The sequence below is a fragment of the Terrapene carolina genome, unplaced genomic scaffold, assembly GCF_002925995.2.
Source record: "Terrapene carolina triunguis isolate 2854851 unplaced genomic scaffold, T_m_triunguis-2.0 Scaffold211, whole genome shotgun sequence".
Taxonomy (NCBI): domain Eukaryota; kingdom Metazoa; phylum Chordata; order Testudines; family Emydidae; genus Terrapene; species Terrapene triunguis.
In genome coordinates this window covers 3,821,368-3,835,864 of record NW_020664562.1, presented here as the reverse complement: position 1 = coordinate 3,835,864, position 14,497 = coordinate 3,821,368, and the positions used below count along the sequence as shown (strand labels likewise).

The 14,497-nt window shown below is 42.6% G+C and overlaps 1 protein-coding gene across 1 annotated transcript in view; it reads right to left on the bottom strand.

Annotated features, from left to right (window-relative positions):
• Positions 1–10,132: 10,132 nt before the first annotated feature.
• The window catches only part of LOC113407339 (hemicentin-1-like), a 344,382-nt gene continuing 340,017 nt past the window's right edge, over positions 10,133–14,497 (bottom strand). The window contains exons 103-104 of the mRNA XM_026655742.1: positions 12,055–12,181; positions 10,133–11,045 (exon numbers count right to left, since the gene is read on the bottom strand). Coding sequence (XP_026511527.1) covers positions 10,679–11,045; positions 12,055–12,181 — 494 coding nt within the window. The 3' untranslated portion in view covers positions 10,133–10,678. The remainder of the gene's footprint in view (positions 11,046–12,054; positions 12,182–14,497) is intronic.

Sequence of the window (14,497 nt, the reverse complement as noted above, 5' to 3'; positions counted from 1 at the left end):
GTGTCAAATTTGCAAATGAACTGAAGCTCAGCAGTTTCTCTTTGGAGTCTGGTCCTGAAGTTTTTTTGCTGTAAGATGGCTACCTTTACATCTGCTATTGTGTGGCCAGGGTGGTTGAAGTGTTCTCCTACAGGTTTTTGTATATTGCAATTCCTGATATCTGACTTGTGTCCATTTATCCTTTTACGTAGTGACTGTCCAGTTTGGCCAATGTACATAGCAGAAGGGCATTGCTGGCACATGATGGCATATATAACATTGGTGGACGTGCAGATGAATGAACTGGTGATGTTGTAGCTGATCTGGTTAGGTCCTGTGATGGTGTGGTTGGTGTAGATATGTGGGCAGAGTTGGCATCGAGGTTTGTTGCATGGATTGGTTCCTGAGTTAGAGTTGTTATGGTGCGGTGTGTGGTTGCTGGTGAGAATATGCTTAAGGTTGGCAGGTTGTCTGTGGGCGAGGACTGGCCTGCCTCCCAAGGTCTGTGAAAGAAAGGGATCATTGTCCAGGATGGGTTGTAGATCACTGATGATGCATTGGCGAGGTTTAAGCTGAGGACTGTAGGTGATGGCCAGTGGAGTTCTGTTGGTTTCTTTCTTGGGCTTGTCTTGTAGCAGGAGGCTTCTGGGTACACGTCTGGCTCTGTTGATTTGTTTCCTTATTTCCTTGTGCGGATAGCGTAGTTTTGAGAATGCTTGGTGAAGATCTTGTAGGTGTTGGTCTCTGTCTGAGGGTTTGGAGCAGATGCGGTTGTACCTCAGTGCTTGGCTGTAGATGATGGATCGTGTGGTGTGTCTGGGGTGGAAGCTGGAGGCATGAAGGTAGGCATAGCGATCAGTGGGTTTTCGGTATAGGGTGGTGTTAATGTGGCCATCACTTATTTGTACTGTGGTGTCTAGGAAGTGGACCTCCCGTGTAGATTGATCCAGGCTGAGGTTGATGGTGGGGTGGAAGCTGTTGAAATCATGGTGGAATTCTTCCAGGGTCTCCTTCCCATGGGTCCAGATGATGATGTCGTCAATGTAGCGTAGGTAGAGGAGGGGCGTGAGTGGACGAGAGCTGAGGAAGCGTTGTTCCAGGTCAGCCATAAAAATGTTGGCATATTGTGGGGCCATGCAGGTGCCCATGGTCGTGCCACTGTTCTGGAGGTATATATTGTCACCAAATTTGAAATAGTTGTGCGTGAGGATAAAGTCACAGAGCTCAGCAACAAGCTGTGCTGTGTCATCATCAGGGATACTGTTCCTGACAGCTTGTATTCCATCTGTGTGTGAGATGTTTGTGTAGAGAGCCTCCACATCCATGGTGGCTAGGATGGTGTTTTCTGGGAGATCACCAATGCATTGTAGTTTTCTCAGGAAATCAGTGGTGTCATGGAGATAGCTGGGAGTGCTGGTGGCATAGGGTCTGAGCAGAGAGTCTACATATCCGGATAGTCCTTCAGTGAGAGTGCCAATTCCAGAGATGATGGGGCGTCCAGGATTTCCAGGTTTGTGGATCTTGGGTAGTAGATAGAATAACCCCGGTCGGGGCTCCAAGGGTATGTTGAATTGTTCCTGTGTTAGTGTAGGGAGTGAACTGAGTAGATGGTGCAGTTTCTTAGTATATTCCTCAGTGGGATCTGAGGAAAGTGGCCTGTAGAATTTGGTATTGGAGAGTTGTCTGGCAGCCTCCGTCTGGTAGTCAGACCTGTTCATGATGACCACAGCACCTCCTTTATCAGCCTCTTTGATTATAATGTCAGGGTTGTTTCTGAGGCTGTGGATGGCATTGCGTTCTGCACGACTTAGGTTATGAGGCAGGCGATGTTGTTTTTCCACAATTTCTGCCTGTGCACGTCGGTGGAAGCATTCTATGTATAGGTCCAGACTGTCATTTCGACCCTCAGGAGGAGTCCACTTGGAGTTCTTCTTCCTGTGTTGTTGGTGGGAGGGTATCTGTGTATCGGTGTACTGTTCAGAGTTATCTTGAAAGTATTCTTTGAGTCGGAGGCGGCGAAAGTAGGCTTCCAGATCACCACAGAACTGTATCATGTTCGTGGGGGTGCTGTATTTATACCTGCCCCTGGAAATTTCCATTACATGCATCTGACAAAGTGGGCATTCACCCATGAAAGCTTATGCTCCAATACATCTGTTAGTCTTAAAGGTGCCACAGGACTCTCTGTTGCTTTTTACAGATTCAGACTAACACGGCTACCCCTCTGATACTTGACGACATTTTAATAGTTTTATTTGAGGTGGCTTTGAAATTCAGCTGCCAGTACTAGAAATGCATTTGAGCTGAAGAGATACTAGACCTCCCATTTGAACCAATAGTCCTGGCATATCTACAACACTGATTTAACAGTGGTCATCACTTTCGTCTCATTCTGCTCAGTTATTACTTGCATTCTGCCATTACTTACTGCAGCATTGAATCTCAATTGACGGGGGTGCTTTATAGGTCAGGCCCTAATCCTGCTGACTGTGGCTATCTATCCTCTCTAATGTGCACTGATTATGGGCTAGGCACTGCACAAACACAGAGTGAGATAGAGTTCCTGTCCCAAAGGGTTTAGAAGTCTATCAGGTCAAATCTTCAGTTGGTGTGAATTGGCATAACTCCATTAAATTCAACAAGCTGGTTAACTGGGTGCTCCATCTTCAGCAAATATTATTACTCTGTTACAGCCGGAGCCTTTATTATCTCTTATGGGGAGATTGCCTCGAGGCAGGGATCATCAGAGATTTCATCCTTCCTGAGCCCCCTTCCAGGCTTTTTTCCCACTGGTGTGCTGATCCAGGCCTAGAAATGTGATTAGATCCAAAAGGGCAGAACAAATAATATGTAGGGATCCCTTCACCCACCACTAAAATGCAGCCACATCTGAAATGAGACTGCAAGTGTTTGATAGAGAACAGCATATTAGGGAAGGAAGTGAAGATTAGCATACCCTACTGAGAATGAAGGGAGAATGTAATTGCCTGAGTTAGAGTTTACTTAGGCATCAGGTTTAAAATCCCTGCTGTTTCCAAATGTGCCACTGAATCTGTAATAACTAATGGTGGTCAGGACTTCCACATTATGTCCTTCCTCTAGGTTCCCTAACATTATGCCTGAGGCCTCAGTTCAGTACTGATGCTCAAGGAGGAGTGCTACTTACTGAATCACCAACATGGCTTCCTGCAGCTCCAGATGTTCCTTCTATAGCACTGTGAAAGTACTGACCCAGCCACGCTACTTAGCCTGGGAGATCTCGCCTGGTTACAACACAAAGTGGATAGGGCAGTCCACTGAAGCACTATTCTAAATTCCATCCAAAAGGGGGCAATAAAGCACATGCATGCAGGAATTCAATAACATTGCAAAGCACTGATTGATTGCTAATAAAGTTGCATATTAAAGAGGAATCTAACACACTGCTGCAGCCAAAATGCCACATTTTGGAATTCAATTTCTTCTATCTTATAGTAGGCAAGGGTGTTTTGTGGGAGAGGGAATGTGTTAAGTAAAATGGACAGCGTAATGTCCTAACAAAGGCTCAGCTTCATCATATTATTCTTTTAAAATAAACCAGGCATAGATGAGAAAGGACATTGCTATCTTTGAAGAACAGTAAAAAGATCCTGGAATAAAGAATACTGTGATGGAATTATAGTTTAAAAGCCAGATGATGCTTTGAGAGAGAAGGTAGCCAATACCACAAAGAAGGCACAATATCTGAACCCAAATAAAACTGCAGTCTATCATGAAGTCTATTTTAGTTACATAAAGGTCAAACCAAGAAACCATATATTTCACGTAATAACAGTAACAGCTGGGCATTCCTTATCAGAGATGTACAGAGCTGAATCGTACTGAGTCGGTAGCTGATATTAAATATAAATTCATGCGATGGTAGATAATCTTGATGTGGAACTGAGCTTCAGGGAGATTCATGAGAGCAGGTGCATGCAGTTAACTCGAAAAGCCACAGGATGTCATACTCAAACTACCAAATTCGATAGGTTCAGCTCTTGATGGTGTGGCATACCGTTCACATTTTGCTACAGTTTTTCCAGGAAATATTTAGACTATGCTGTGTCTGAGTATTTTAATCTGCTTCTGATGTGTTTTTAATAATCACTAATCTCCTTCAGACCTTTGCAACTGTTACCTCAGAGTAAATATTTTAGGAATGCTGTGAATACTGTTTGTGCCCAGTGGCACAGAGGCAGCAGTAATACATTCACCAGTTGCGTGCATTCTGCTCTATTCAGCTACTCCAGCAGTTAGTTACCCCATGTGTGACTGAATGACAGCTGGCACATATAAAGTTGTTTGTTTTCTTTTTTAAAATATAAACATATTCAATCTGGTATAAACAAAACACTGATCTATATGGCTAATGTTTAGAATGATTTGAAAATATTTAGCTGTAGAAAAATGATTTTAAATGCAGTAGGACCACAGGAAAAAAATACTTGTTTATATCATCTAGTCCAGGGGTGTGGCACTTAATGCTAGTTGGTGGGTCAGGGAATAAATTTAGGATTAACTACACTTCTCAGTCCACAGTGGCTCTCCCACTGATGTAAATGGCAGATTGGCATCAGTGGTAGAATAGGACTTTTATATACCAATAGGCCTGTTAGTTGATTTGTTTAGTACCTTATTGTCATATTCAACAAAAGATACCCTCCCCTTTAGGACCATGGCTCTTTCTGCCTCATCCTCCCTTCTTGTCTCCCCAGTTTTTCTTTCTTCTTTTCCTTCCCTGGCCAATTCTCATTTCCCCCAGGGGCTCTGCTCCCACCACTTGCTCATTCCAGCTGCTTAAAATGATCAGCAATGAAATAGTTACTGTTGATACTGAAATATCATCACTGGGACTTACACATGGCACACACAGGATATTAACTAGGGCAGGAGTGTTCATGGCTCTGTTATTGGTTCTGGCTGTCTGCAGACTAAGGCAAAAATCACTGCAGCCTTTACACTCAGTTCACTTGCTAAAAGTTCTCTTTGCAAACCTGAAGGCTAGAAACTTAGCAGTTGTTTTTTTGTTAAATGAAAACTTAGGCTTTGAAGAAACTGACTATGCCACATGTTCCACATAAATATGTGAAGTGGGCCGGATCAGACACCTTAATATTTCTAATCTAGTCTATTTCTGGTTGCTGTGTAACTGTTCCCTATGATAAGACATTCAGTGCTTTTCTCATTCCAGTTTCAAATAACTCTAGTGAAGGGACTTTCACCACCTCTTGAGAGACATTCCACAGTATAATAGATGCATTAAAAACATATTCCTGTTTCTCTGCCAAATTTCCTCTCATTACTCCCTGTAAAAATCCTTGGTTCAACTTAAGCAATCGCTCTTGCTTTTGGGATTCACACCCTTCAAATATTTCCATCACTGTATAATTCTGCAATGAGAAAAATATATTGGCTGCTTTTCCCCCAGAAATGATATAAGAATCTATAATTTCTCTGAAAAATAACTAATTTGCATCTTTCTATAACACATTCATATTTAAAAGATATTCCACCATCACTGAAAGGGTGGGGAAGCAGTGTATCTCTATTAATGGGTCAGTCAAGCAAAGAGATTGGGCAAGGTTCTTCCTGCTGGCATAGGAATGGCCCCAAAGGTATTACTTGGCTATTTGCTTCCATTTTCCAGAGACTGTAGGGGGTTAAAATTATGCAGATATCCACTGGTCTTACATCTACGTAGAAATATAATGAGACATTTGGATTTGCCAGTATCATACTGGAGCCGTGTCTTAGTACTGACTCAAAGAAAAGTGTCACCTCCAGCACAACCAACATTGCTTCCTGCAGCACCTGGATTTTCTCTGTATCTCATCTAACTATGCATGTGGGTCTTGCCAAATACTATGTCTGATGAGCTCCTGTGTAGAATGGGCTGCCATTCAGTTCCCCCCCTTTTTTTTTTAAGGCAATTCCTACAGAAAATGTAAATATTTTAACCTTTTCTTAGACTATTATTTTGTGTAAGGACCATATTTACTTGTGTGTTTGTACACAATGGGCCTCTCATCTTGAGTGGGGCTTCTGAGTAATACTTTAATGGAAGTGGCTAAAAAAATATAAAAATGAAGACTTTAAAACATGGACTTAAGGGCCCAATGCTGTAGATGCTATGTAGGTTAATCAGAGAGTTCTGTGCATAAACTGGTTGCAGAATTAGGCCCAAAGATAGTGAGCAACAAAACTTTTTAAAAAGGCAAAATGTTTAGTAGCGCTCAGTAGAACACTTTCTTCATATAACGCTTATTTTTGGCTAAGGGTAACTCTGAAACAAACATGTATGTGTTGTGTGCAAGTGCACTCAGTCATCTGACTCTCAACTTTGTTAAAGTTAATTATAAATCCTTTAATAAGAAGCAGCCCACTTTTCAACATGCAATTAATAATATGGGATAGTTTACGTAGGTGCCTTTGCACTGGCTCCATTCGCTCTCAGACTTAGTCCAAAGTAGTTGTGATTCTTTTCTCTAAAGTGAAACAGATCAGAACCTTGTTACGTAGTGCAAGATGTGAAGGCAGAGAAAGAGGGCGCATTACACAATGTTTCCTTTTTATTTATAATTTCCTGTCAGCCAGTAAAAGAGTGAAAATGGTAAAGAGCACAATAACCCTAATCCTTCCATTCCCCAGCGGCTTCCAATCTGTGACATCATTTTAGTATAACTGCTTCCATATGGGGAAGTAGCTTGTTGGCTTGCCCATCTCCTCCCTTTTTGATCTTCAGTTGACCACCTGAAAAGAGCAAACTTGCTGGTGGCTATGTCTGGGGGATTTTAATTGATTTCCCACTGGAGAATTCCTGACCCTTAAAGGAATTAACTTGCCTAGACTCTTTCAACAGGAAGGAAAGTAGAAATGGAGGAATTCAACAAACTTATCAGCACTGAGAGGGCCAAGAATTATTTGCTGCAGCTTTACATGAAATGTGGATTTTTCCTCCAGCTTCACTCTGTCTAATCATAGCCCCTTGAGAAGGAAATTAACAGAGAACTACAGACTCTTGTTGTCTTCCCCCTCCCCCTTGCTTTTTTGTGACAATCTTTGCTTCATTCTCCATGCTTTTTTTTCTTCTATAATATTAGCTTTAGCAAATTTTTAACATTTAAAAAATATCCTTTTGTTTTGGTTGGTGGCCCTCACTGCAATATTTGGTTGCATGACAAATTAAAAACAATCAACCCTACTTGCTAATATTTTCCCACTTATCTTTATGGAAATTAAAATACACTGCAAAATCCTGGAATAGAAAGGGATTTCAATATATTGAAAAATAATGGGTTTACTAATACAATAGAGACTAGTAGTATAAGGCCTTAAGCCAAATTGGATGCTTTTAGTGATTGTAAATATTTTAATAATGATTGTAATCTTTTACCCCTTCCTCACCGACGTCTGAAAGTTATTGTCTAAAGGCTTTTAGGGTTACCTATGTGCAGGGCTGTCCCTAGTGGGGGTGCGGAGCCCAGGGCAGATCAGCCTGTGTAGGGGCCCACCCTTAACATTTTTTATACAGGTGAAATCTGGTTACAGTGAACTTCAAGGGCAGCTACTGGCCTCAGGTTAAATATTGATAGCGCCCAGCTGTATAATTATGTTGTGTTATATTATATTGTAGTTCTTTTTTATAATTATAATGGAAGTTCATATAATTAAAAAAACCTCTCACCGTTCACGATCAGTGTCGCACCGCTTACATTCTGAAATCCACCTTCTTGGACGTCCTTGCAGCAAACTTACTTCCCAGGTGCATATGGTTTCGCTACCCTCAGTGGATTTTTTTTTTAATTTAATGTAATTACACACTCGCAACACTGAGAGCCCATGTCTCGGGAGCTGTGTGACTCTTGGAGGGCCTATATGTGCCCTGGTGCTGGGGAACCCCAGAACCCTCCAGCATGGAGGAGGGGCTCTAAGATCTGTTTTCTCTGGGGGCTGGGAGGGGAAGGGAAGGTGGAAAAGCAGATGGATGGAGGACCCCAGTCCTGGGGGCTGGTGGAGAGAGCAGAGTTGTGGAACCCCCAAGTCCTGATACTGCGGGGAGGGGGAGCCCAAGGCTGGAGAGCTGAAAGGCAAGGAGGACCCTGAGGCAGGGAGATGATAAGGGCTGGCTCTGGCCTGGAGGTGGCATTGGAGGACCCCACCCAGTGCTGGGAGAGGGGAGAAAGGGAAGTGGAAGGGGGAAGTGTGGGGCACTGGCAGGACACCAGTGCTGGGCGAGAGATGATGGAGACTACTGGCCGGCACTCACCTGTGCTAGGGGCGAGGGGACCCCCTGTGCTGGTGGAGGGTCCCACCAGAAAAGGGAAGGGTCCGTCCAAGGCGGAAGGACAGGGTCAGCCTGCCCTGGCACTAGTGGTTGGGGGATGCTAGGACTCTGCGGTGGCAGGCAACGCCGGGAGCCGGCAGAGCAGAGTGGGCTGGGGCCGGTTGCTTGCTGCCACAGAGACTGAGACTGAGCCCGGGGGGGGCTGCAGGCAAGAAAAGTAAACAAACACCTGGGTGGTTGCGGGGCACGGTCCTGACCCCTGCTGATGGTGCCGGGCCGCCCTGAAGCGCAGGGCCCACCCAAAGCACGGGACAACTCTGCCTATGTGAAATGAGCTGTTCTTAGTCCAGTTCCTAGTGGACGGTTGTTTACATCACTAAGCCACCATCACAAGAAATCCTGGACAGTGCCCTGATTAGTGTCAGCAGGAACGATGCTCTTGTGGTTTAAAACACTCAGAACTGTCTTCAGTTCCCAGCCCTGCCATAGATTCCAAGTTACTCACTCACTCTGTGCCTCAGTTCCCCATTTCTCCCACCCTTTTGTGAGTTTTGTCTAAAGATATGTTTTAGGGCAGGCTATGTGCATGCACAGCACCTGGCACAAAGGGGCTCAGGTCTTGGTGGGAACTTTAGGTACTGCTGCAACATGAGGTCAACCACTGAACTTTGTGGTGGTCCTGAGGTGCGATGGTGGGGAGGTTTGGGGTAAGCTTGCATTGCTGTTGGCAATACCAGCTCTGTTCTGTACATAAAATGACATAGCAATTTGAGGAGTCCTTGTGCTGTATATTTATACCTGCTTACTGTGTTTTCCACTCTATGCATCTGATGAAGTGGGTTATATCCCACGAAAGCTTATGTCCAAATAAATCTGTTAGTCTCTAAGGTGCCACAAGGACTCCTCGTTGTTCTTACTGATACAGACTAACACGGCTACCACTCTGAAACCTGATAGAAATTTGAGGCACTAGTGTTATCCCTCTAACACCTTGCACTGATTTTACGTGTATGTAAACTATAGAAAAATATTGTTTATTAGCAACCTCTAGGCATATTTACAATAAAACCCAAGTTAGTAACAAAATAATTTCCCTTCTGCGCAACAGTAGCAAAAACCCACTCCCCTGCTCAATCAACCCTGTATGAACTAATAGTCCCTGAAGAGTCCCAGACTTGGGCTTCATTGATGAATGGGGGACATGGAAAGAATTCCCAAGCTGAGGGCTCTCCCAGTGTGGATGCCTTCAAATTGTACAAATTCAAAAGATTGTCAATTCTTCTTTCAGCTGCTGGGTTAGAACTAGAGATGTGTGACTAATTCATAGCAAGTAATTTGTTCTATGAAAAATTCTGCAGTAATCTCACAGGTTAAGAAAAAGTGAACCTTTATTTGATTATTTCTGATGTAACATTATCCTTTGGTAAAAATGTTGTTATAAAAAACTCAAGATATTGCATAGAAAATACACATGGGGGAAAAACCACATATATACATTTCATAAAAATAGAATACATCTTGACAAAATTACTTCCAGAGTTTGTTACCACCTTTATACAGTGTATTGACACCTAATATTTTGCTGAACCAAACTTGCTAAATTTTTGGGGGGAAAAGTTCCATTTTTGAAAACAAAACCACCAACCAGCAGTAGTGGAATGTGGAAGATTTGGAGCTAAATTAATGGGTTATACCAAAATGTCAGAGTAAGATTTTTATAATGAAATATCTGCTGTCTAAGGTGGAAGTAGCTGTGTAATTTTTTCTTCAGAACAGTAATGGCCTGGCTGAAATCACATGAATGTCACAGGTTCCTATTCCAAAATTTCCAAGTTAAAATAAGCACCAATATGGCATCCATTTTAGCATTTTTGAGTGTCGAGTGGTATTTTTCCTTTTTGACCAAATGAAACAATGTACATACAAACCTATTTCTATCAAGTATTTGGTAAGAAAAATATCATTTTTCAGCAGATAAATTTGTAAAACATTTAGCAACCCTTAAAAATGCAGAAATATATCTAGTTCTCTGTTTAGCTTCTTAGGATTGGACTGATTTTTGTCTACTACTTTCACCACTAAAATTCCACCTTGCACTTCTGATTTGTTCTGGTGAATTTTCAGAACCATCTGTGGAAAGTTACTGCTCCAGTGTAATAAATAAAGCAAGTGGTAAAGGCTCCTTAGAACCATGGATTTTTTTTTTTAAATTGGATAATGGAAATATTGGCATCTTCAGGGAAAGCATAAGAAAAGAGCATAGCACCACTTTCACATTGCAAAGTTTTCAACTGTTTTTAAGAGGAGGCAGTACTGTGAGTCTGGAAGTGGTAATACCCACTGGCACTTACGAATATGGTTAAAATACTTCAATTACTGGTTGAAGTATGCTTTTTAATATGGATAGGCAGACACAGCTATATAAACAATGAAAGTTGTCTGATATTCAATGTTTCCATCAGTGCTGTAGGACAAAGCTCTGACTCTCATCCGGTACGTCTCTGGCACTTGCAGTGGCCTGGTTGTGAACACTATGCCTTTTAAATTTTCATCTCTGAGAGCAAATGGGATTGTTGGGTCCTCATCTACCATTAGGAAAGTTGTTCTGGGATGCATCACTTGATCTTGAGTGTAGACAACCAGTCGAATTAAATCCTGATTGGCAGCTATTCCAAATGGCAGGGAAACGAGTTTGTATTCCAAGGCATATGGGCTAAGGGCACATTCCAAATCATTAGGTGGGCAGTTCTTGAGACAGAAGCTAGGAATAAAAACAATACTTTGAAGTAGCTAGGCAGAAGGTATTATGCAGGTCACTATAATTTAGTACAGAATTAGGGCATTATGCAGCAAAGGCCAAATTCCGGTGCGCACACGTGACACAGTTACTTCAGCATAGACAACCTGATCTTGTTCCTTTGAAACCACAACCACGTTTCACTGATAACAGAATACCCTGGAAGCCACAGAGAAGTACTAAAAATATTGATAGCTTTAAAAAGAAATCCTAGATTACTTCTTGTTTTGGTTGCTATAGTCAATAGCACATCATTTTAGTGACCAAGCTCGTAAACAATGCAAAAAAAAAAAAAAAAAAAACTTGTTTGGGACAGCTTATAAAATATTTAGGCTTCATTCTCCATTTGGTGTGTATGACCTATTACAGAATTTTGCCTCCAAAATTAAAAAAAAAAAGATATTGAGTGGGGATATTTGTTCTCAAGAATTAGTAACTATTTTGAAGTGCTCTAAAAATATAAATGGAAGCATCTAAGCACGGTCCAAAAATAAACTAGAGCCAGAAAATGTCAACGAGCAAAAAGGCTCCATCACTGTTTGCTGAAGGAAACTGAATCATCAGGAAGAATCTGAATAAAATCTGTCATGGCAGGGTTTGAAAGTTGGTGTGTCCGATTCTATTGGTACACAAACAGTCTGACCTTGCTTCCACTGAATCGAACATTAGTAATATTGAATCCGTGATGGCAGCCAGAAGTCACAACTTTTGTGTAAACCCACTGCAATCTAATTCTATTATTTATCAATAACATGAAGCAACAATGCATATATATCACTGTCACCAGTGACTAATCTTTGTACAGAGAACAGGCCCAAGACTGTAACTGTAATCCACTAGTGTGGATCTCTGCACCGATGCAGAATTGTACTGATGTCAGTGGGATTCTGCGCTAGCAGATTACACTGCAGGATCAGGGCTAATGTCTGGGGAGAAGAAAGAACCTGAAAAAAAAAACTTAAATAAAGCATACCCAGAAAGAGGATCTCGTTGATAGTTTGGTGGACAAGGTGTATCTATACACTGGTAGCTTCCTTTCATGTTAAAGCACATGCGATTTGGTCCACAGTGAATGTTCTGTTCAAGGCACTCATCAACATCTGATTGTAAAAAGATGCAGATAATCACTTCTTTGTATTGAGATGAATTTCACAGGTACAGGAAAAACTAAGCACATCACTGTCTTAAAATATTGCCAGACAACAGTATGTACCATATGTCTGCATGCAAAGTAGCCTTCCCCACTTCATGTTTCATGTTCCTATTCTTAGAACTCTGCCTCGGTATTTGATTTAGTGGAACTAGTAACCCCAGTAATATACATTTATTGTTGTTGTTTGTATTTCGTGAGTGCCTAGGGCCCTGTTGTGCTAGTTGCTCTGGAAACACAAAGAAGAGAGTCCCTACCCTAAAGAGCTTGCAATCTAAACTGCAGCTACATTGTCATTGTCCTTGAAACAAAATCTTGTCATGGGCTTTGGTGGACTATCAGGTGTGAGGGCACCATTTTTGGCTGATGCTGAGGACATGCTAAGGATTAGTTTGGTTTTGAAACCTGTTTTACTTCTAACAGTGAAACGTTGTGGTCAGGGTCAGGGACATATTGGAAGGACCACATGGGCTAACTTACAGAGTAAGAAGGTGAAATAGTTTACATAGTCAGTTTTCTGAGCATCACCACTTGGTTTAATATTGCCTCACGCCATCAATCTGATGTAGCCAATCTGTGCTATACCCATGAAGCACATTAACTAGAGACTGCAAAATATCTGTGCTGAAATTCCATGCAGGGAAACTGCAAAGGTTTGCATCTTGTTTTGACTTAGTAAAATTGTTTTTAAAATGACTCTGTTTTTTTAAATGGAAAACCCACAACATTTTTATAGGTTTTTAGTAAACTAGACTGATTTTGTGAACTTTATATGAAATGCAAAAAGCTCAAATATAAAGGTCTCTTGGGTTTTTATCAAACAGATACTACACTCCACAGTTTGACTACTTATCCGAGCCTTAAGAGGCTCAAAACACTTTTCTGGAAGCCTTGTGCAGGAAAATGTTTTATCAGGATATTTCAAATATGTGCTGGCTGTAGGTGGGCAAGGAGTACCATAAAAACAGTCTCTCTCTCTCTCTCTCTCAGTATTTTGGCTAAAGCCATCTGTAACCAGAAGTACCATCAAAGTTAGATTTCCATTTTGAATACCCCAAAATTCAGAGGAGTTTGGATTTGCAACAATAAGGCTCAACTGCACTACTAGGGTCTGAATCCAAATTCAGACTCCAAACTACAACCACTCCTAACCTCAGTTCTGAATAGATCAGATCCAGAGTTCTGTCTCTTTTGCTGGCCCTGCGTAGAAACGAAATGCTTGATTTCTGTATATGCTAAGACCTCTTTACAACACTGCCCTTAGTGTAAGTGCAGAAGAGGATCAAAATGACAAATGCTGTAGTTGGGTTGGGTGTAGAGAGCACTTATATGTGATTAAACTAGAATTAGGCTTCTGCCCTTTTTCCCTTCTAAAAGAAGCCTGAAAGGGTTTTATACAAAAGGAAAAGGAAAACAGAGTTTTCTTTTTTCCTCTTTGTTATTTACAATAGAAATTCAAATCTTGTCTTCCCCTGAAACACTCTGCTGACTGGAAGATCAGTGAAATGGGCATCACAAGAGTGAAAGTGGATGGAGATTTTTGTCAGGCCATTTGAAACTCTATTGTTTGGTTTGGATTTTTAAATGCCTTTTAGTTCCAATTGATTCAACATCTCAAGCCCTTCAGTTAAGTTGTGAGAGTTAATCTGCGGCTCCCCGGACACTCCTGATATTTCTAAGGTAAAAACAACTAGAAATAAACCTCTTTCAGGTCTTCTTTATACATCATATAAAATAGGGCTACCATATGTCCGGATTTCCCCAGACATGTCCGGCTTTTCGGTCTATAAATAGCCGTCCGGGGGGTATTTTTAAAAATCTAAAAATTTCCGGGATTTCCACCCAGTCGCCTATTTATAGATAGAAAAGCGGCGGCCAAGCGCCGCTGGGCACCCAAAGCCCCTTCCCGGCTCCCCCCATCCCCTGCAGCCTTACCACGCTGTCCGGCCCACAGCTGTCTTCCCCCTCCTCCCCTCCCCTGAACGCTCCGCCCACCTGCTCCTCCCCCTCCCCTGCTTCCCGCGAATCAGATCTTCACGGGAAATCTCAAAAGAAGCAGGGGCAAGCGGGAGGCAGCAGCAGGTAAGCTGGGGTGGAGGGGGGGCGAGGAGGAGAGCTCCGGGGTGGCGCGGCCCCGGCCGAGCGGCGCCCGGCTGCCCCAGCGGCTCCGGCTCGGGCCCCAGCACCCCCGGCCCGGCTCGGGCCCCAGCAGCGCCGGCCCGGCTCGGGCCCCAGCACCCCCAGCCCGGACCCGGCCCGGCTCGGG